A 24692-nucleotide genomic window follows, 5' to 3' on the forward strand; every position below is an offset into this window, starting at 1 on the left:
AATGAGAGAGAAATAGGAGCGCTTGGTCTACACAGGCTGTGCACTGAAACCGTGCAAAGCTCGCGCAGCCTGCTGGCGCTTCCGCAGGTAACGTCACGAATCTGGCTCCAGACTCCCTTGGGATTTTTCCAGACGCGTTTTATTTTATTTTTTTCTGCTGTAGACAGATGGCCTTGTGCAAAATTACCCTTCTGGGTGAGTGTGTAAAGGGGCATGCTTTCTTATTTAAAAAAAAAAAAAACGAAATTGGTCCAGAATATGCCCTTTAAAGGCTAAAGTAAAGGCTTTTCTTACAACACATGTATTTTTTTTGGTCATGTGTTATCCCTACCTTCCATGTGTAGCTCTGTTCTTTCGTCTCTAAAGGACCGGTGTCCTTTACTGACACAGGATTTAGTGCAACATGTATGCTGTTGTGCTTTAATGTGAATATAACCATGCAGGCATCTTTAATTGCACCTGTCCACTACTGCAATTATTAGAATGTGGTGTGTAAGGAAAAAACCTGTTGTACTGTATAGCAGCGACAAAGCGATTACCCACAGTAAACGCAGGAGGCAGTTTTTGCAATTTTTCTAACACTGCAGAATTTTTGTTGATGTTTCAAAATCAGTGAGTTGTGGCTTTTGTGATGGAGGTGCCTTTATCACAAACATCTAGTACTTTCAGCGCCAAGTAATTAAACATGCATTGTATCACTTTAAATTATGTCATTTGACCTGCCGCATCTTATTACATGACCCCAAAATTTGAGCTCCCTCTCATTCATACACAGGTACAATGGATCCCTCCCCAATGGAGACCGTGGAAGGAGGAGGAGCCGGTTCGCCCTCTACAAGAGAGTCAAGGCCAACGGCGTCAAACCAAGCACCGTGCACATCCTCAACAACCCACAGGCCAGCAAGGTACCTCGCAATTCTGCAATACCTTCCTGTATACGATTTAAAGTGAATTTAATGTCCCTAAACCACACTTTTTATTTCCTTGTACAAAGCTACAATCATTATGTGGTTTGACCATGTGTTTTCAAACCATAGCTGATCCAAAACGCCATAACTTGATGGAAAATCAGTAAGATCAGCCGATTGTCACGGAATCTGCCATGACTGGCGCTGGAAGATCCCGAAAGGGTGCATAACGTCACACGTGTAACTATCCAGGTATCAGTTTCGTTCCCGTGCACAGCAGTGGTTAGACCAGTCTCGATATGGAATCACGTTTTGGAGAGAATTCTGATCGTGATTGGGATTCTTATATGTCGGATGAAGGAGCAGATGATTATCGAGGATATTCCGGAGTAAATGGTTATCTTTTCGAGCCCCCAAGACGAGAAACTGCCAGTTCACTCAGTTCACGACAGTCCCACTCACCACCGATAGCGCACCACCAGCCAGAGAGAATTGAAAAAACAGATTGGTTTGTGGATTTTTATTCTAAGCTGGCCACTGCAAAATATAGGGAAAATATTTACATGTATCTCACTAAATGCAGAAATATAATCTTTAAAATGTACGCTTATTCAGTCTAATTATTGAAAGAAAATATGAGTGGGTGATAATAGGGGAATGACGAACTGTCCAAATGTCAGATCAAATGTCATTCAATAAATGGGTTTCTTTTTTGCTCCATTAACCCCTTCAATGCCCTTGGTCGAGTCACGTACGTCATGAAATCTTTTACCGCTATGCCTTATGACGTATGCTACTCGTCATAAACGCCTCCTTTTATGTACCTTACATGGCACATTACTTTTACTTCACAGTGGCACATATGAATTACAGTCAATGCCTAAAACATTCTTCCGTCATAAGGCACAACGATAAAAGATTTCATGACGTACGTGACTTGTCCAAGAGCATTGAAGGGGTTAATTCCCATGTGGTCGTTCTGGTGGTGATGAACACTTGATGAATCAGGTTTATTATTAGTAGCTGACACGAAATCTGCCCGCTTCATTTGCACAAACCTCACCAGCTGTCGCTTTAGATTAGTATCGTTTCTTGGAAATTTGCGAACTGAATGTCCTGTTGTATATGAATTTGAACATCCAAACACAACTCAGCGCTTTTCACATCGTTATTTTTGTAAGATTCCAACAACAATATCCAATTTCAGTGAGCAAACAAGGACGGAGTCAGATGAACCGAAATGACCCAGATAACCGGGGTTCCGTGCGTGACGTCATGCGAGATTAGCCCTGGGGCAAGTCTGCCTTTTTCCGGGATCCGGAAGCTGCGATTTATCGATAGTTTTGAGCTTGATAATAAATAACAAATAATTCATATAATTTTTTCCCCCTGCTTTGTTAATTCATTTTGGTCATTACTAATGAGATATATTCATTTTAAAGCATTACAGTAAGGCATTACATACACTTTAACTTCTTGGTCATGAAACGCAGACTGAGTAACCTGACTGAAAGGGGTTCTTCTAGCAAAAAAAAAAAAAAGGAACCGTTGATGCGTCTGTTTTAAATATGTCTACTTACAGTAGAAGAGTGTAAGCCTGTTTAAAACAGTTGTATGGAGGTGGGTAACTGGTTTGGAGCGGATATTTATGGTCAGGCTACCCTTCCCCAGCTGCACCACGAGCTAATGCAGAAGGAAGCCAGAGATGAACGGTACACAAAGTAACCCCTTTTTGTTAAAAATGTAATTCTCGAATTGCAGTGTTAGAGCGGGAAGCTGCAGGAGGGTGACGGCTAACACTTGCTTCCTCTGAGACATCTGCAGCTCTCTTGCTGCTGTGACACGGTTAGGATTTAAAGTCACTATTTCCTGACAACGTAGAGCTTTTCTGCTGCACTACAACAATTGTCTGACACAGGTTTGTAATACAGTATGTGATGGGTCGTGATGAAACACTGAAAGATCTAAACACGACGCAGGGCTGTACGTTAGCTTTGTGAGGAAAGAGTAAAGTGCTACAGAGGTTGATAACACGCACCATAAAATTTTGTAGAACTAGCCATAAAACTGTAGCGCACACATTAACAAGTCTGTTATCTCTAAAACATGAAGTAGTGCAGTTCCTCACGTAAACAGGTACTGTATGTGACTGGCAAAGGACATGAATGTTGTATATAGGGCACACAAAATCCAAACCTTAAATATTTTCAGATATCTGTAAATTTTTCATTTTGTTTCACCTTTTTCATTTGGCAATGTTTCTTCCTTGTGGGCTCATGGTTTAGTACTCGAAAATAACGCTTTATTTCCTTGTCAGGGCGGCATGGTGGTGTAGTGGTTAGCGCTGTCGCCTCACAGCAAGAAGGTTCTGGGTTCGAGCCCCGTGGCCGGCGAGGGCCTTTCTGTGTGGAGTTTGCATGCTCTCCCCGTGTCCGCGTGGGTTTCCTCCGGGTGCTCCGGTTTCCTCCACAGTCCAAAGACATGCAGGTTAGGTTAACTGGTGACTCTAAATTGACCGTAGGTGTGAATGGTTGTCTGTGTTACCCCTTTTCCACCAAATCAGTTCCAGGGCTGGTTCGGAGCCGGTGCTGGTTCACAACTCGTTCAACTTGCGAGCCAGCTGAGAACCAGTTTGCTTTTCCATAGCTCGCGGGGCTAAGCGGAGCCACGTCATTACGTCGCTGTAGATGTCATTACGTCGCTGTATACGTCAGTTACGTCGCTGTATACGTCATTACGTCGCTGTATACGTCAGTTACGTCGCTGTATACGGAAGTTACGGCGCTACGTTTGCATAAACCTTGGCGCGAATATCAAAGCAAAAACAACACGGAAGAAGCAGCAGCGGCAACAACAACAATAATAATAAATTACTTCGCGTTTGTACAGCTGCTGCTTCTCGTCGCTTAAAAATGGCGATCTTTTGCGGTCTTGTTATTGTTGTTGGTCTTAACAACTCCGCCCCCCTCTGACGTAAGCGGTTCTTTCCTCTGGCCCAGCAGAGAGTTGGTGCTAGCCTGGAACCGGTTTTTCTGGCCCCAGAGCCAGTTCTTTGTCAGTGGAAACAGAAAACCCGGTTCCAAACTAAGCACTGGCCCCGAACCAGCCCTGGAACTGCTTTGGTGGAAAAGGGGCATGTGTCAGCCCTGTGATGACCTGGCGACTTGTCCAGGGTGTACCCTGCCTTTCGCCCGTAGTCAGCTGGGATAGACTCCAGCTTGCCTGCGACCCTGTAGAACAGGATAAAGCGGCTACAGATACCGAGATGAGATGAGATTTTCTTGTCATCTAGCTAGTGTTGGGTGAGCTACTTGGAGCAAGTAGTGATCTAAGCTACCAGTTACTCTACGTTGAATGAAGCTTCACTACACTGAAGTGATATCTGTATAGATGAAAGTCTTCCGGATTTACCCGGAAATCCGGATATTTGACAAAACTCTTGAAACTCTCCGGTTTTCCGAATGGAGAAATTAATTTTTCAGATTTTTCACATTCCTAGATGCGGTGTAATACTTCGCATCGTCCTTGCAGGGGCGCAGTCCTTAAATAGCCCAAACATAGTTCATTGATTAAAGACAGGTGTTCTTTGTTAACGGCGCACATGCCGGAGCTCGTTAGGCGCGCGCGCCCAAGGCGCACCTTCAGGTGCACGTGCTAAGGCGCGCAGGACTGACACCGTTCTGCGCAAGCGTAACACGATCTCACTAGAAAGCATGTTCAAGCTGCCAGTGTAGCTGCAGTCTTTTTAGTTGCGAATTACAAGTATTTCCTCTTGTGTTAATAATTTGCCATGTCAAAACAAGCAAAACTTTCCTCCTTCTTTCGACGTGAAGAGAGGTAAGCGATTTATTATATATTTTTTCCGTCAAAGTTGCATTTTGTGGCTTCGAAGCTAAGTTTTAGTGCCGTTTCTAGAACACAACATCAAGAAAACGTGGAAGAAACAGCAATAATGGAAGAACCGGTTTCTAAGCTGCCTAAAACTAGCAACGGTAATTATTTTTTGTTACATAATGCACTCAGGCTGCCAGTCAGTGTGTGACCCCCCTCCCCCCGAAAAATCCTAGCTACGCCCCTGATTTACATGAGAAATTTGGTATTCATTGGTGTGTTTAAATTTACAGACAATACGAACCAATGTAAACAATTGGCTTCAACTCGCATAAATGTGAATTGGAAATTTTTAGTTCACTTTAGCTTACGCAAACGCCCAACTCTACTAAAAGATTGATAAACGAGGCTCAATGTCCCCAACACTGAAACCTGAAAGCTTTAGAAACTCTAACGGACCTTTACTTTTTAACAGTACTGTTTTGGGATTTTGCGGCGTTTACCTTCAACTGTCTGATTTTTTCAAAGTAATGAACTGTGGGGGCGGCATGGTGGTGTAGTGGTTAGCGCTGTCGCCTCACAGCAAGAAGGTCCGGGTTCGAGGTCCGGGTTCGAGCCCTGTGGCTGGCGAGGGCCTTTCTGTGTGGAGTTTGCATGTTCTCCGCGTGGGTTTCCTCCGGGTGCTCTGGTTTCCCCCACAGTCCAAAGACATGCAGGTTGGTTTAACTGGCGACTCTAAGGCTACATCCACACGACAACGGCAACAAGATTTTATTAAAAAAAATATCGCGTCCACATGGGCAACAGATCAGTAAAATATCAGGTACATATGGCAACGCAACGCTTGCTGAAAACGATGCAATACACATGCCACACCTCTACGTGTGCTGTAAGACGGTCCCATCGGAGACACCAGAACAATAGAAGAAGTAGACGCATGCGCATAAACCCCTTCTTCTACCCGGTGTGAAGCGCACTCAGGAACAAACACACAACAAGAAGAAGATGGCTGCGACTACGCGAGGAAATCGTGCCTTCTGTGTGTACAAATTAGTTTTATTAGTGTGCATAGTTTTATATAACTTAATTTTCTTATTGAGTGTGAACATTTTGAAAAGCATTTTTATATAATTTATATAACTTTTTATATTGTGTGTGAACATTTTGAAAAGCAGTCTTATCCAATAAAAAAAGAAATTCAAGAAATGGTTCAGTTACTTGTTTATTTAAAAGAAAAGCTGTATACAAAAGTGAATGCAATGCAGTGGTTCATACAAAACAGCGAGAGTGCTGCTTGTTCTAGTCATGTGGTTGTGACGTCATCGTAAACAAATCTGTTCTACTCATCCAGACGACTTCGCAACGGCGCCGTTGCCAGATTTTTCCACTCTGGAACCCGTTCTCAAAAAATATCGTTGTGGGGCACCCAAAACGCCGGTGCCGTGTGGACGCCAGGCCGAAACGATAAACAATTTTATCAGAGTCACCTGAATCCGTTGCCGTGTGGACAGGGCCTCAATTGACCGTAGGTGTGAATGTGAGTGTGAATGGTTGTCTGTGTCTATGTGTCAGCCCTGTGATGACCTGGCGACTTGTCCAGGGTGTACCCCGCCTTTCGCCCGTAGTCAGCTGGGATAGGCTCCAGCTTGCCTGCGACCCTGTAGAAGGATAAAGCGGCTAGAGATAATGAGATGAGATGAGATGCTGTAATAAGGGGTGTTCACACGGCAACTTTTACTCCGGTGTAGCACCGGGGCTGCCCCAGTAGAGCGTTCACACGGTACAAAGTTATACCGGTGTAGCCCCTGAAAGCTGCTTAAACCGGTGCAAATCTAACCCTGCTCGGGAGGTGGTTTAAGAAATTTACTCCGGAGTAAATGCTAGTTTGCGGGGCAGCACCGATATAAAATGGGACGTCTGAACGCTACAGGGGTAGACTCGCTACGCGTGAGGAGAGTTGATTACATACGGGCATTGCATAATTTGCATCCTGGTATTTTGCGCTTCCAAAATGGTGAATATCAACAACAACAGAACTGCGTGTCTTCCAGTGTTGCCAGATTGGGCGGTTTTAAGTACATTTTGGCGGATTTGAACATATTTTGGGCTGGAAAACGTCAGCAGTATCTGGCAACACTGGTGTCTTCATCCACGTTGTTTTCCCGGCGCTTGGTGATGCCATGACAACCGGGAAAAGGAAGTACATTTTCACGCATGCGCATATTTCATTTCCGCATTATTACTATCATATAGCACGGTCGCAAAAACTGCTGTGTGAACGCAAGTGGGGCTGCACCGGTGCTAACACGCTTCTCTCTAGTAAGCAGGTTTGTGACGTGTGAACGCTCCACAAAATTTACACCGGTGTAAGATATATCGCAACAAAATACATCGGTGCAGCATCGATGCAAATATGTGCCGTGTGAACACCCAGTGTTGTGTAAGAATGGGAGCAAAACAGTAAAGTTGAAACAGTAATCTGTCCCGTTGTGACTTAGTAACACTTATGGTAATCTTTTGCCAGTGGAAATTGGATCTATCAGATTTGCGTGCTGTGATCAATCCCGATGTTGCTGGCGATGACATAAATGATGTAGTGATGTTGCAGTGGAACTACTCCTACTGCCTCAGGGTAAAGCAACTGGTGGCAAACTCAAAACAATCAAATACAACATTGCAGATACAGTATATGTTATAAATAGATTGTGCTTGAACAAAACAAATCTTCAGAAATAGGAAGAGAACGCTCTCTCTCTCTCTCTCTCTCTCTCTCCGTGATGCAGCTCAACTCGTGCCATGTTGCTAACTAGCTAATGTCTCAGCTTGGGCTTTTCTCAACAATGGACTTGCGCCTTGTGAATTAGACGTCATATCCAGTCACACATGTTTTACATCTCGCAGAGTTTTGCACACCGTAGCATTCTATTCATTGCACTCGGGTGGGAATACAGAACATCCGTTACTTTTCCGTTATGGAAGACTGAGTGGGAAAGAACATTTTGCGATCTGTTCTGTGTTGTTTTTACCTCCGTACAATAACAGGTTTCATATGCGCAAGGGGCTGTATATGTTGCACATCAATGACGATGATGTAAAATCGTGAATTCTTCTGTAATAATATCACTGCAGAATACTACATCGCATGAGGAACATATTAAATTACTATTATATTTAATGCTGGCAGGGGCAAAAGGTTTCTGACCGCCGTTTCATTTAGATATTAATGCTGTGGTATTCCCAGCAGTGATCTCTCTGGAATATCTCTCTCAACCAATAAGATATGGAACCAGGCTGTGTTTCTGGCTGTCAGGAGGAGAGGTTTGGAGGTTTTCCCTCTTCTCATTTCGCGGTGGGAGTGCCAGAATGCAATGCTGTAAAAACCTGCTTGTGTGGCTTTTGGCTGGATGCCTCTATGAAGAGGCTTTAAATAGCATTGATTTGCTAATAAGGCAGCATTTGACTGATGATGTCAGATATCGTCACCAGCCACAAATATCTGATCCAGGCCATCGTGACTCTTTTGGCATTTTGTTTGTTTGTTGTTTTTTGTTTTTAGATTCTTCTTTGACGGCATCTGGTTGTACCTGTGGTCTGGTGTTCCCAGTAAAACAATAACGATGACCAGATGATTACAAGTGTATCCTTCCTTTAGGCCCTATCCACACGAGTACGTTTTTGTCAAATCCGCATAAATACTTTATCGTTTCGGCCTCGCATCCAGACGGAGCTGGCTTTTTCGAGGTGCGAAACCGGTATTTTTTGAAAACGGGTCCCAGAGTGGGAAAATCCAAAAACGCCGGATAGCCCGGAGTCGTCTGGACGGCGAAGCGGATTTTTTCAGAAACGATGACGTATAAGCCCCGCCTCTCTAACCTTTAACTTCAGCCGCCGCCGCTAGATGCGTCATAACAAAAACAACGGCGGACTGCATGCTTGTGCTCGTACTGCAGAAACAACTCGGTCTGTTACGGCTGCTACAACAAAACCTTCTGCTTTTATATTACTGTGAGGAGCAACAAAACTTCTCGTGTTATGAGCTTGTTTTGTAAACAGCGCGTGACCTTTATACGCATGCTTCATGGCTTCTCTTCCGGTTTTAGTGTATTGGTGTGGTGGCGTCACAGCGCCACATACAGGCCTGGCATATGTACTACAGCGTTTTGGGTCGTTTCCAGTGAATCGAAACGACGCCGTGTTTGCAGAGATTTTTTTCAAAATGACAGCGTATTAGGGGCAGCACGGTGGTGTAGTGGTTAGCGCTGTCGCCTCACAGCAAGAAGGTCCGGGTTCGAGCCCCGTGGCCGGCGAGGGCCTTTCTGTGTGGAGTTTGCATGTTCTCCCCGTGTCCCCGTGGGTTTCCTCCGGGTGCTCCGGTTTCCCCCACAGTCCAAAGACATGCAGGTTAGGTTAACTGGTGACTCTAAATTGACCGTAGGTGTGAATGTGAGTGTGAATGGTTGTCTGTGTCTATGTGTCAGCCCTGTGATGACCTGGCGACTTGTCCAGGGTGTACCCCGCCTTTCGCCCGTAGTCAGCTGGGATAGGCTCCAGCTTGCCTGCGACCCTGTAGAACAGGATAAAGTGGCTAGAGATAATGAGATGAGATGAGATAGCGTATTGGGTGAGGCCGCGTACTCGTGTGGACGGGGCCTTAGTGATAAATAACTCCTCACGCAGTGAATGGAAACCTTTTTAAAAGGCCAGAGAAAATAAGTCACTACTGTATTGTTCTCTGTAGCTGACATGACTTTTCCTTCCTGAAACAGTGCAGCATTACTTTTTCAATGCACTCCTGTTGGTTTTGGGTGATCTGACCTTTTTTAAAAGAGTACAGTTAGGGGAAAGCTACACCAGCTGCTCAGAGTCTGAAGTGTTCCTAGAAGTGGCTGATTGTTTTCTGTGCGGCACACGGCCAACACACCAGAACCTTCCCTCAGTCATGTGAGGTTATGGGCTCAGAATAGCCACAAAAATTCTGCTGCTTCATTTTCGCACACAGTCATTGGTGGACCTCTTTAACCTCTCACCTTTAACTTGCATTCACAGCCATAGTAATGCTTTCTTTGGTCTAAGGTTTGGCACTTCACTCAAACTTGCTAATTGGATATTCCAACACGTTATTTAAATCATTTTTGAATATGCAAATTGCGTGTGGATGCACAAGGTGACGCACCAAACTCCCTACAGCTGGTACTGTGCCATCGCATTCCACGATTGATTTACTTGTGCACCATCCTTTTGAGGCACCGATCTAATTACAGCATGTTTAACCCTTTACTAGAGCTGCAGCTATCGATTATTTTAGTAATCGAGTACTCTAGTGATTATTCCATCGAGTAATCGGAGAAGAAATGCTTTTGATTTATTAAAGAGGAATAGAAAACATACAAGAGAAAATAAGACGGTTATCTCAAACCACTGGTTTTCTTGTTAGAAAAAATCAACATTTTGATTCCTTATTGCACATTACGTCACAGGTTTTCAAGAAAATGTTTTCTGAACTGGAAAAACAAATAAAAGTAACTTTTAAGTTACCTTAAAAACATTGTACAAACAAAAGCAAATGTTAAAATAAATAATAAAAATACATTAACATAAAATGCCTTTAAATTGTGCAACTTTACTTTCAGAACTGTAAGTTTCAACCTAAGTCAACTAAGCTTAGGCATAATGTAAGCCAGTTTTCTGCCTTATAGTATGCCTAGGCTTAAAGGTAGACTTCCAGATTTTTCAAGTTTAGGTCATAAAAATAATTTTCCCTGACACCCAATTATTTTTGTTTAGTGGACTGAAAGCTAATGAATTCGAATCACAGACTTCCAATTTTATTAGTTTTTTAAAAAAAAAAGAACAATTAATGAATTTAGAGCCATGTGGCCCTAAATTCCCCGCTATTATTTCTTGCTTCACCGTGACGCAATACAAGAGAGTACGTCATGCATCACGTGGTGGGCTTTCCCCGTTCACGCAAGGCATTGTAACAGGAAAGACGTTATGTTGCGAAGGAAAGGAAACGCAGGACCAAACTAATAAATATCGGCGGTCAGCGAGCACCTCGGTGTGATCAGCTGTTCGTTTAGCGACAGAATGATGTAACTGTCAGTGCACGGTCAGGGTAAACCTGTAGATGGCAGTAATGCAACATTGGATGCCAGCTGCCGTAAAATCCAAGAGAAGAAGAAGAAGACGACGCCTTCAAAAGGTAAACATGTGCACACCGGACTTCCCTGTCTGCTTGACTGCGCAAAGCGAGCGATTTCATGCACGTTATTTGCTCGGGAATACCCTCAAATTATATAACTTCCCAGCCACAGAATGTCCTGTTTTATTTTTTTTAAGATATTACAGAAATAAACATATATCACAATGACCAAATTTCAGAGGGAACTAAATTTCACTGGTTTTATGAAATCGAAAGGCCGTCTACTTTTAATGTAGCTTAATGCCGGGGCGCATGTCTGTGACCGTCATGTTCAAAATGCTGTCTGTGAACTCGGCTGTTTGCTCAGTTGAACATGATGCAGCTGTCTGAACAAAGTTGTCCATACGACGCTGTGATTTACTGAAAAAAGAGATGAAATAATTATTACTGATCTGTCTTACTTGGCTAAAATATCAAACTGTAAGATACAGTCTGTACCCTACACCTGCTGACCCTGATCACTACAATCAGACTATAATGAATAGGCCGGTCATGATAACAGATTTTGTCGGACGATATATTGTCTCAGAAATTATTGCGATAAACGATATTATTGTTGACGTCTTTTCAAGACAATTTTATGCCACTAGTAAACTAATAATGATCATGTAAATACACCCTTTCAAAGAACAGTAAACTTTTTAATTAAGTCAACTTATTCAATTCAACAGTGGAACGTAAAAAATATATAAATATAAATAAATAACCTAAAGAAATAAAAACAATCAAACAAAACCACTCACAACAAAAACAATAAGTAAAATACAATCTATGGCTCTCAAAAATCTCACTTAAGTAAATATTAGGTAGTAAAAAGACATTCTTTTCTTCACAGGCAACATTCTGCCAATCCAGTTTCTCAAAGGTTAGTACCCAGATAAACAAAGTGCAAAGGAACAACGTATCACCAGCTGCCATTTGGATAAAAGCAACAACAATTGGAATGAGAACATGTAGGCAAGGGCGTAGGTTTGGTTTTAACATTGGTGGGGACATAAACCCAATGCCAACCCTCAGTGGCGCCAACTTCAGGTCAACATTAGAGGGTCACAATATTTTGCTCCGTTGTGTTCCACCAAAAGAGATCCATCATCTCTCCAAAGTCCAGACTTTTAAAATTTGAAGTTCAGAACTGTAGTAATTCATGAATAATAATAATATGCAATTCAGGGCGGCACGGTGGTGTAGTGGTTAGCGCTGTCGCCTCACAGCAAGAAGGCCCGGGTTCGAGCCCCGTGGCCGGCGAGGGCCTTTCTGTGTGGAGTTTGCATGTTCTCCCCGTGTCCGCGTGGGTTTCCTCCGGGTGCTCCGGTTTCCCCCACAGTCCAAAGACATGCAGGTTAGGTTAACTGGTGACTCTAATGCCGCTTTTCCACTACAAACGCGGCTGAGTCGGGCTGAGCCGTGCCGTGCTGAGTCGAGCTGAGTGGGGCTGTTGGAGTTGCATTTCGACTACAACCGCGCTGAACCATGCTGGCTGGAAGTGGGTGGACACATTGGGTGGAGTTAGCGAAAGTGGGTGGACGTCACGTGATGTCGTTAAGCAGCGCAAACAGTGACATCAGTGAGCTTTTAAGCGGTAGTCTCACAACCCGAATAGTAAACAATAAACATGGAGGACATGGAGTCGTTAGTGTTGCTGGTCTTGGTGCTGTGGCTTGTTGTCACCAACAACGCCAACAGATACTGGCAAGAGCGTATAGATGAGGCGAGGCGCATAAGGCTTCAGAAATTCTCGTAATTCGTAATTATTCTCCTTCCGGGTTTGCGGTGTTTACAGATCCCAGCGCGCTCGCGGGGCGTGTGTGGGCATGTGAGGACACTCCTCCTCACCAATCAGTGCACAGGGGAGTGTCTGCTCACGCCCCCAACCTCACTCGGCACGGCTTGGCTCGCTTCAGCCCCACTCCAAAATGGTGCGAGTTTTAGGGGCTAAGCAGGGCTGAAACGAGCTGAGTCGTGCTGGTTTTTGGTAGTCGAAACGCGAGCCGTGTCGGGCTGAAGTGAGCTGAAGCGAGCTGAAGTGAGCTGAAAAAGGGTAGTGGAAAAGGGCCATAAATTGACCGTAGGTGTGAATGTGAGTGTGAATGATTGTCTGGGTCTATGTGTCAGCCCTGTGATGACCTGGCGACTTGTCCAGGGTGTACCCCGCCTTTCGCCCGTAGTCAGCTGGGATAGGCTCCAGCTTCTGTAGAACAGGATAAAGCGGCTAGAGATAATGAGATGAGATGAGAATATGCAATTCATTTGATTAATTGCAAATCTTGCATGTGATTTATTAACTCATTCTACCAATTTGCAAATGTGTTTTACGAGCGAATAACGCATTGACTGTCGGGAGGGTGTATGTTCCTTTCCCTCATAAATGGAAGTAAAACACATCCGGAGCCTTAAACACTGCGTTCCATGAGGCTGGCAGGGGGAGTCGGCTCTCTTCTGTGAGATCTTTAACTAGTTTAGAATGCTAGTTTAAGCTGATGTGTGATTGATCTAACGGTAAAACAGGACGAGGGCTCTAGAACTTTTTTGACACGTTGAAAGGTTACAATTTTACTTGGCAACAGAATGTACCTGAATTCTGATTGGTGGTTGTTATATTATTGCCCTTCTGTTGTCTTCTTGAGCCCAGAGCGGAGGGAGGGAGCGGAGGGAGGGACAGGGTTCTACAGAGAAAAGTTTTTAGCCTACTGCTTTCAAATGAACCCCCTTGAAAACCAGTCATTTCAGAGTATGTGTGTACTCGGTATGTGACGTTTTCAAGAGAGGCTTGAAAATTTCTGATCAAGAAGGAGGAGGCTGTTATGCTTATTACGTGAAAATGTTGTATTTGATTAAAAGGTGTCTGGGCCACGAACAATGTCCACATCACCATCAGGTTGTTGTTGTTTACATGTGTCATGTTACACAGACTTGGTCAGGGCTCTGCAGGTCTTAACTGAAGCGCTTCAAATTAAGGGTTAGTGGGCTGCTAAAGTTTGCAGGCACTTCACAAGCAAGACTCGGTGCAATATTAGCCAACATTAGCACAGTTTGATATGATTTAATAATGTCTTTGTGACCTTAAAGTGCTGATGACACGAACATGACTCTATGCAATTTCTTAAATAAACTATACAACATGGCAAACATGTTAGATTTCTGTTATAATTACGTGAAAAGAAGCTGTTGTTACGCGAATATCCAACTTTTAATTGCACAGCGCAAGAAAACTGGGTCCGTGGCTCGCGGCCATGCTGTGACGTCAGCGGAAGAACACGCTGCGGTTCACTGGCTGTTCTACTCAATGGAAATGGCGCATGAAAACGCCGGTGAACTTTCTAGTGCTAGCTCTTCAACAACCAAATACTGGTACTTTAAGCAGTGATCATGATGGCATGATTTTATCTGATTTTAAATAAATGAGATTGATAATAATGTGAATGTTCACAACTAGTACATACAAACTCTGCAGCTTCTGATTCAGCAGCTGCGTCATACTCCGCAAAAACATCAGCAAGAACCTACAATATAAATGGAAATGCAATACACTAAGCTCAAATGACTTTTGGAAAGTATAATTTCTAAATTTTTTCTACATATTCTTGAAGTCGGTCATCGGGGTACTTGCTACCGTTCCCTAACAACGCATGGCAAAGGGTAAAGTGTAGTGTTGCTACGAGTACTTGCTAAAGCCTCCGGTGGAAGATCCTCGATGTGCTGATAAGACATACAGTTCTATATAACACACAAGTGTCACGATAATCACAAAACAGATGCAAATTGTTAAAATACCTAATTTTTAAGCAATCATGTGTTGATCTCTTCCGAATAGAATCTATGATAGCCTACCCTCTTTACCCTTTGCCTCTCGTTGCTAGGCGGCAGTTGCATGAAAGCCGCAAGCTTTCACAAGCAAATACATGACTGATATCACGCCAACTTTATGATTACATTTATGATTATCATGAATGTGTACTCTATGATGTGTACTCTATAAGCGCTCTGGAGCAAGTCACTTCCAAGATGGCCGCGCAGACCGCATGGTTACTATTTTTAGCATCATGTCGGAGCACTCTATAGCTCTACGTACCTTTATCTTATGTCATTTCTCAACACATGTTCTGACAGTTGGACTGTCTTTGGAGGAGTCGCCTTGTCCCAGGCGACTGCTGGATCCGGCATAGCTACTAGTAGACCCCCTCCGGAATACTGTAGGCACTGCTGATGGCAGTGCCACACGTTTGTGCTGAACTGAACACCCAAGAGATTCTTTTAAGCTGGGAAGGGTGTCAAAACAATCCAAATCGAAGTGTTCAGAGCACAGGACGGATGTTGGTGAGGGCTCCCACTTGTCACGAGTGCGCCTGACTTGCTTCACCCACTTCGCATGCAGCTCGGGATCTCTGGGAAACTTGAATAAACTTACCCCATCCTTGTAGGTTTTGGAGCAAAAGCCGGCAACACAACTCGAAGGCATAATAATTATATATATATATATATATATATATATATATATATATATATATATATATATATAAAATAATGTCTAATAAAAATACTAATAATGATAAACTGAACACCTGCTGCATCAACAACAAACTGGTAAGTTAGGAGGAAGGTTCTTTCGCTGACGTCATATAGCTCCTCCTCCTCATTCATCTCCTGGGTGCTGCAGCCCTGTCAAATTTGCCCAAATAGCCGCGTTTTTTATCATAACTTGTAAAATAGGCGCCTTCGTGAATTAATATATGGATCATCAGGAATTACTTTTTATGTTATAAACCATCGCCAAAGATGTCAAAAACGTGTCATCAGCACTTTAATGAACAGCAGTTGTTGTCGGTGTCAAGTCGGATTGTTATTTACATGCCACACAAACTTAGTAAACAGTCATATTCGTATGTTGTCGTTTTTACACGCTGAATACGAACTGTTGTTAACTGATTAATTTTACGAGCTAATCTAACGTTACATTCCTCAAGGACACTTTGCTAGCTTACGAGCTAGCAGCCGGTCACTGCACTGCAACCGCACTTGCTAATTGACATGGTAGCTGAACTTGCTTGCTGTTTTCGCGACCACGCCCCCAGAGCGAATGCATAAGCGAATTGTGCGTGGTGTTTCGCCCAGTGGAAACCTACAGTAACCATTTGTGTACCGCGCACGGAGCGTGATTTTTTTTTTTTCTTCAATCAGAAATATTGGTAGGGACACGTCAATACCAGGGCTTTACATTAGCACCTGCCCACCCGCCAAATGCGGGTAAAATTCGGCTTTGGCGGGTAATAACTTCGGTCTCACTAGCCACTTTAGTGGGTGGTTTATTCTGTGGTATGACAATATATTTTAATTGTAGTTTTCTCTGAAGGCATCTGATATAATTAATGCATTGCAATGTAATATTACGCGCCTACAACTCCCCATGAGCACCTGCATAAACATTCTGACAACATGTTAGAATTGTTTAGAACGTTCGTTAATGGCTCAGATAAAATCAGTGAAACGGTAACCTGCGGTTAATGAACGAAGCAACAAAGTTGTTGACGACTGACAAGCGCACTATGTGGCGGCATATAGCTGGAGTTTCAAACCCTGCTGCTCAGGGAAAAAGGGGCAGAGATGAGCAGGGCCGGAGCAGCATTTTAAAATCACCGAGGTCCGTGATGCGCAAAGCGTGCGCCGAAAAATTTTCGACATATTTAAATGAGAGGGGTGAATTACACATCACACAAGAGATCTCATCTCATCTCATCATCTCTAGCTGCTTTATCCTGTTCTGCAGGGTCGCAGGCAAGCTGGAGCCTATCCCAGCTGACTACGGGCGAAAGGCGGGGTACACCCTGGACAAGTCGCCAGGTCATCACAGGGCTGACACATAGACACAGACAACCATTCACACTCACATTCACACCTACGGTCAATTTAGAGTCACCAGTTAACCTAACCTGCATGTCTTTGGACTGTGGGGGAAACCAGAGCACCCGGAGGAAACCCACGCGGACACGGGGAGAACATGCAAACTCCACACAGAAAGGCCCTCGTCGGCCACGGGGCTCGAACCCGGACCTTCTTGCTGTGAGGCGACAGCGCTAACCACTACACCACCGTGCCGCCCTATTATTATTTTTATTATTATTATTATTATACATACACATTTGATGGAACAAGTATAGATTTTACAAAAAGTTAGGAACAGGGCGGTAACTTGCCAATATTGAATGCTGATTCTGATCAAATGTAACTCAGTGTTCTGTCAATCTAATGTACAAAGTCAAAGTTCTAATAATAAAAATGGTACAAGTCCAAAAAGTCTGAATAACAACCCAACTTGTATACAGATTGACAGTTCAAGTTCAAAGTTACTTTTGGTCATAGTTAATTGTTACATTGCAGTTGTTCAAAACAAAAGGGCTTTGCTGAGTGAAGTGCACGAGTGAAGTCCTCTTGTAAAAGTCTCCGTCACTTTTCCTCACCTCCAAGTAGAACTTTCCGCTATTGCTCTCTTTTCCAGTTTTTTGATGTCCGTTGGTCTGTTTTTCTCTTGTAAGTGTGCGTGAAGAATGTCCAGTGAAGTTTTGGTAGCCTTTCGGGTGTTCAGCGTGTCTTTCTCTTTAAATCTTCGGTTTTTAATGAAATAAACCTCGCCGCCATTTTTGTGTACAAAATGTTAGTCACTTGTGAGTGCGGAAGTTTGATGTCTCCGACGTGCGTCTTTTCCAGTTTTTCCATAGATTTAATGCGGAAGATTAAATGCGTGAAGAATATCCAGTGAAGTTTTGGTAGCCTTTCGGGTGTTCAGTGCGTCTTTCTCTTTAAATCTTTGGCTTTTAATGAAGCAAACCTCGCACTCATGTTTGTGAACAAACTGTCAGTCATTCACTAGCACAGAAGTTTTACGTCTCCGATGTGTCTCTTTTCCAGTTTTTTGATGTCCGTTGGTATGTTTTTCTCTTGTAAATGTGTGAAGAATATATAATGAATTTTTGTAGCCTTTCAGGTGTTCAGTGCGTCCTTAATTTCAGTTTATTTATTTAGTGCTTAAACTGAGCACTGAATTAACCCCGTTTTCTCTCTCTCCCGGCTGACAAAGAAATGATTGCGCGCATGCGCAACAGAAAAGTTTTGTCATTGGATCTTCGCGTGTGATGTGTTGTTTTGACAACATGCAATATTATAACAATATTGCACACTCATTCTCCATTGAGGAGAGTGGCATAATACATATGTTATTTACCAGCTGTGAGGTCCGTATCGTGAAATACCGTGACCGAGGTCTTGAAAGTACTGACCGAGGCCCTCATTCAAGGCCGAGGTCATGGTATTTCACGATACGGACCGACCTTAAGCTGGTAAATAATATTAATTTTTTTCTTTCACAAATTCTAACAGAAAACGAGAGCGCCCGAAAGGGAAAACCGAGCCATTAATCTTTTTTCGAGGTCCTGTTTCCATCAAATCCTGCGCTCTGATTGGCTGGCGAGCGAGTCCATATCCTACAATACGGACATGGACTCGCTCGCCAGCCAATCAGAGCGCAGGATTTGATGGAAACCGGACCACGAAAAAAATTAATGGAGGATAAGTGATATGATAACAATATTGCTGTTTTCTCCCTCTACCTCCATTTTGCAAACCGCACTGTTGGGGCCCAAAGGGTTGCCGGTTTGATTCCTGGGACCAGCAGGAAGAACGTGAAGGGTGTTGAATGACTGACCAACACTTTCTGCTCATTCTGTATCATGGCTGAAGTGCCCTTGAGCAAAGCACCTAACCCCCAACTGCTCCCGGGCGCTGTAGTATAACTGCCCACTGCTCTGAGTACGTGTGTGATATGTGCGCTCCCTCTTTCGAATGCTGATGTAATCAAGCCAGAAGTTTTGTTTGTTTTGATAGCATTCAGGAAAGTTTGAAAAAAGTAGGCAGTAATCGTCATTTAAGCTCGTTTTTGTGCAATATTTCGTTTGGAAAATAGTTTACATTGCTCGCATGTGCTTCAGATGGGTTAAATTTGTTTTCGTTTCGGTCGGGCACCACCCGAACTGATGATCACATCAGCTTTTTCTTTGGCTAGTCAGACACAAGGTACACCACCACTAGCAAGTTCTGAGCGTTTGAAATATGCTATGTAATGTATCAGTCCATATGTCAAAGCAATGGCCGTAAACGAAATTCGTTGAGACCTGTGTGAGACGTCGTAGGACGGAAATAAAACGTACAGCGGAAATCAAAGTGACCAACGTCTGCCAACATTGTCAAAAGACACACGCGCCCTCTTTCGAATGCTGATGTAATCAAGCCGGAAGTTTTGTTTGTTTTGATAGCATTCAGGAAAGTTTGAAAAAAGTAGGCAGTAATCGTCATTTAAACTCCGTTTTTGTGCAATATTTCGTTTGGAAAACAGCTCATTGCGTGTGCTTCAGATGGGTTAAATTCATTTTGGTCAAGCACCACCCAAACTGATGATCATCAGCTTTTTCTTTGGCTAGTCAGACATGAGGTACGCCACCACTCTTGCCGGAGCAGTTGGGGGTTCGGTGCCTTGCTCAAGGGCACTTCAGCCAGTCTTGCTGGTCCAGGGAATTGAACCAGCAACCTTTTGGTCCTAAAGCTGCTTCTCTGAAGGTGATGATACACGGGGCAACTTTTTGGGCAATGTTGCCGAGCAATGTTGCTGGCAACGGGCAACTAGGTAAGACACAGGGCAACTTTTCAGGGCAGCTAACAATGGGCAACGGCAGTTTACAGTTAGCTAAAAAAAAATCGACGTCTTAATTTTTGCTGTGACCATTTAATCAAGCTGTCTGTTGTTTTGTAGAGCTTTGGTGAGGTAAATTCCTCCATATAGAATATTAAAATAACTTACCGGCGTAAAAACAGATGAGGAGCCTCTCCATCTCTTCACTCCACTGACACTGAGCGGCCGCCATATTTGTTTGAAATTTCTGATCCGAACCTCACCGGAGGTCACATGACTCGATACTCGCGTTCTGATTGGCTTATCTCAAAAGGTTGCCAGAGATTATCAAAACCATTCAGAAAGAAATGGTGATGATACACGGGGCAACTTTTTGGGCAATGTTGCCAAGCAATGTTGCTGGGCAATTGCGTTTTGACTCTTTTCTATTGAGATTGGGCAACATTGTTTCTTTCTGAATGGTTTTGATAATCTCTGGCAACTTTTTGAGATAAGCCAATCAGAACGCGAGAATTGAGTCATGTGACCTCCGGTGAGGTTCGGATCAGAAATTTCAAACAAATATGGCGGCCGCTCAGTGTCAGTGGAGTGAAGAGATGGAGAGACTCCTCATCTGTTTTTACGCCGGTAAGTTATTTTAATATTCTATATGGAGGAATTTACCTCACCAAAGCTCTAAAAAACAACAGACAGCTTGATTAAATGGTCACAGCAAAAATTAAGACATCGATTTTTTTTTTTTTTAGCTAACTGTAAACTGCCGTTGCTAACTGTTGTTGCCCATTGTTAGTTGCCCTGAAAAGTTGCCCTGTGTCTCACCTAGTTGCCCGTTGCCAGCAACATTGCTCTGCAACATTGCCCCAAAAGTTGCCCCGTGTATCATCACCAAAACAATGTTGCCCAATCTCAATAGAAAAGAGTCAAAACGCAATTGCCCAGCAACATTGCTCGGCAACATTGCCCAAAAAGTTGCCCCGTGTATCATCACCTTAACCATTAGGCCATGGCTTCTCCTTAATTGCAGAGGAGGAATTTCACCGTGTTTGAGTGTACATGTGAGAAAGGCTTCTTTTTCTTCTATTTTGCCATCTGTTTACATTTCCACACATGTATTGATGCTTTTTCCAGCAAATTACTGGTATGCCTTTTTTCTGTTTTTTTTAAACTACTGGTCACTATGCATTCTTCTGCAGTGCTCAGTGAGGGTTGCTGAAAATATCTCTACATGCACTGTGAATCATATAGCTATAAGGGACTGCCACATTGTGTATCCTGCCTCTTTCAGCTCCGTGGTCTTCTCCTGCTCTAAATGGATAAAGAAGGAATAACAGCTCTATAGTGGCGACACCCTCTTCAGCTGTGTTATTCAGATGTTAAAGTGTTACGAAGACTAAGCATTCTTTTTACAGTTGAAATTGCTCTGAACTGGGCTTGCATTCAGCCAGAAGGCAACAAACTGTCACTGAACTCTTCACAGAACAATGTGTGTTTCTTCGGAGGTCTTTCAGCTGTGTTTCTTTGTCAGAGTTGCATTGTGAGTTCTGCAGTAATTGATGGCCGTTGTGGCAGTTGTAAAACTACAGCTTACTGTGACCCAACAGCGTCTCCTTACTCTTTCTTCACAAAGCGTAATTGTTCAGAGATACAGTACAGCCCACTGCCCATGGGCCTCAGGGCTTATTGTCACTGCTCTTTTGTGTTTTTGTGCCCCAGTGTACATTGGGGATGGGATCGGGGATGGCGGACCCCCATGAAGCCGGAAGTGAGAAGGGAGTGCTGCATTCCTGCCAGCCTCCATCAGTGCGTTTACATGCACATAGAGAGAATCGAATTTCTGCCATTGCTTGACTGAAATCGAAGTTCAAAATGCCATGTATACACCTTAATTCGGCTGAAATTGAACCGAACTTGATTTCTCAGAATCGAGCTACACGACCTAGATTATGCGATTTCTGCCGAGCTACTTTGTGCATGTATACCCTATCGAGCTACGTATTCGAGCTACTTACTTCAGCACTGCCCCTTCTGGAAGTGACAAGTGACGAGACCACAAGCGGGAAACACAACAGCCTCGGTCGGCATGACAACGAATCATGACAACGGCATGAATCTTTTCTTTTTGTGGCATTGTTTGCACTGTTAAAATTTAGCTCACTTACTGTATCACCAAATACATCTGTACAGCTGTTGCATAGCTGTGAATTGTGTACATAAACAAGTCACTGTATTTGTGTGTGTGTATGTCCAACATCTGAAGAATGTCAATAAAAACAAAACAATTGAACTTTTTTGTGTTTATTAAGACACACAAGTTAAATTGTAAGCAAAAAAATATATTTTTTGTAAGCAAAAAAATGGACTTTAGAAAAATATACAATTGTGCAAAATAAGTTGTCTTACAAAACAGTGGTCTGTGCAGGACAGTTTGTAGCCATACAGTCTGTTAGAGCAAGCCTAACAGCTTGAGCACGGAACTTGTGAACACGGAACTGCCAGTGTTGCCAGATTGGGCGGTTTTAAGTGCATTTTGGCGGATTTGAACATGTTTTGGGCTGGAAAACGTCAGCAGTATCTGGCAACACTGCTGATAACTTTGTTTATACTCTTGAATAGTTCTTCTTCATGACGACAACCGGAAGTGTACCAACACGATGGGGCGTGTAGCGCCACCTGTGGCTCGGGTGCACAATTTACGTCACACAATAGCTCGATTTCCTTGTGTGCATGTAGGATTGGATTTCTCTGGCACCCCTGCTGGGACCCTTAGCTCGATTAGCGACAGTAGCTCGATTTGGATGTGCATGTAAACGCACTGCATGACTGAACCTGTCTGCTAGGCTGCTTTCATAAAGATATTCTGGCATCCGTTATAAAATGCAGGGATGTGTGTTGCTGGTTTGTTGTAGGAGTGTTTGTAGGTGGTGATAATCTGATTCCAAATGAAATTCATTCAAATATGAAGCTTGTAAGCTAAAACGACTGGAAGTTGCTGTTCACAAAGGCTTTCCTGCATATTCAGTATGAGAATATACAGGGCATGTCTTTTAAAGGAGAACTGAAGGCAAATTTTTTATGATCTGAATTCGATTTATCTCATTTTATTAAATATAGGAATGCATTTCTGACAGCTATTTTGTCGCTGCTATAGCAAGTTATGAGCGTTTGAAATCTCATCTCATCTCATTATCTCTAGCCGCTTTATCCTGTTCTACAGGGTCGCAGCCAAGCTGGAGCCTATCCCAGCTGACTACGGGCGAAAGGCGGGGTACACCCTGGACAAGTCGCCAGGTCATCACAGGGCTGACACATAGACACAGACAACCATTCACACTCACATTCACACCTACGGTCAATTTAGAGTCACCAGTTAACCTAACCTGCATGTCTTTGGACTGTGGGGGAAACCAGAGCACCCGGAGGAAACCCACGCGGACACGGGGAGAACATGCAAACTCCGCACAGAAAGGCCCTCGCCGGCCACAGGGCTCGAACCCGGACCTTCTTGCTGTGAGGCGACAGTGCTAACCACTACACCACTGTGCCGCCCAGCGTTTGAAATATGCTATGTAATACATCAGTCCATATGTCAAAGCAATGGCTGTAAACAAGATTCGTTGAGACCTGTGCGAGACATCTTGGGACGGAAGTAAAACGTACAGCGGAAATCAAAGTGACCAACATCTGCCAACGTTGTCAAAAGACGCACGCGCCCCTCTTTCAAATGCTGACGTAATCAAGCCGGAAGTTTTGTTTGTTTTGATAGCAGTCAGGAAAGTTTGAAGAAAGTAGGCAGTAATCGTCATTTAAACTCGTTTTTGCGCAATATTTCGTTTGGAAAACAGCTCATTTGGTGGAATAAATGTGACACAAGATGCCGAGGACACCTGGCTGACACTTCACGTTTTGAAGTCTCGCACAAGTCTCGTGAAGATCGCGCGGATAAGTGACGCCTGCCGTGGACCAAACGAACTAAATTCAGCATGGCTAAAAACCGAATAGGCCGATAAGTATGTTTTTATTTGCAATTATTTGCCAATACGAGTCACGATATAAGGTTACTAAAACCGAAAACGTAATTGAATAACACGTTAATGAAGAAATAAAGCAAGTTTAAAAATGACTTCAGTTCTTCTTTAAAGGGGTACAAAATATAATATATACGGTTGCTGATGTGACAAAGTAACGTATTCTTAAGTATTCTATCAAATTTATGTACTAGAAAACAACGAAATATCTTGGTAATTGTAAATATAATACTTTATACGCTAAACCGCACAAGAGTCGCCATTTTTAAAAGACCGTGACGTCAGCGCTACCCACTGCATTAGCGGAACTCTCTGAAATAGAGGAGAGAAGCGTGTAATCATGGCGTCGGGCGCATCAAGTGAAAGCGACAGCTCTGTCGAATCATACGAAGAGATCCCGCAAGACACACTGCAAGCAGGCTATGGCTTAGAAGGGTACCAGTTTAAACCTAGGAGAGGTACTCTCGACTCCGGTGATGAAATAAGAGAAGAAAGCTCGGATGACGGCGAGGATGAGACTGATGCTGACCATGGGCATGGCGAGCGTGGGGCAGAGCGTCTGCGTGCAGGTGACACGGCGTGGTGCTCGTGCGGAAAATGTAACGTGGAGTTGCTCACGAGTCCAGCAGAATTTATTTGCTGCAATGAGATAGGCGCCACCCGTGGACTTGTGAAATCGTCGCAAGAGGCAGAAACGGGTATTTCACACATGCTATTCCCAACCTCAATGAGCCAACACAACTGGGCACATACATGCGTCATGAGTGTTACGCAGAGAAAATGAACGTGCATTCTGATTGGATAAAATTAATATCATGGCGGGCTGTTCAAACTGCGGAAATAGTTTGCTCGAGCTACTTTCAAAACACTATAACTTTCCAACCTTAGAACAAAAAACTTTTGTAAGTCTTGAATAAGGTTCGTCAATGTGTGTTTTATTGTTATATTTACTCTATATATTGCCCTCTGTTCCCCTTTAAGTTAATAAAACATGCATAGAATTAATCACACATCTTTAGTTGCCTGCTCCTGGTCTAAGTAGTGGTTATAAT

General features: G+C 43.5%; 1 protein-coding gene across 1 annotated transcript in view; it reads left to right on the top strand.

Moving 5' to 3' along the window:
• Nucleotides 1-24692, top strand: part of peli2 (pellino E3 ubiquitin protein ligase family member 2) — a 65189-nt gene that overhangs the window by 20656 nt on the left and 19841 nt on the right. The window contains exon 2 of the mRNA XM_060934243.1: nt 776-905. Within this exon, the coding sequence (XP_060790226.1) occupies nt 776-905 (130 nt within the window). The remainder of the gene's footprint in view (nt 1-775; nt 906-24692) is intronic.

Source organism: Neoarius graeffei, chromosome 11 (assembly GCF_027579695.1).
Source record: "Neoarius graeffei isolate fNeoGra1 chromosome 11, fNeoGra1.pri, whole genome shotgun sequence".
In the NCBI taxonomy this organism is placed as follows: domain Eukaryota; kingdom Metazoa; phylum Chordata; class Actinopteri; order Siluriformes; family Ariidae; genus Neoarius; species Neoarius graeffei.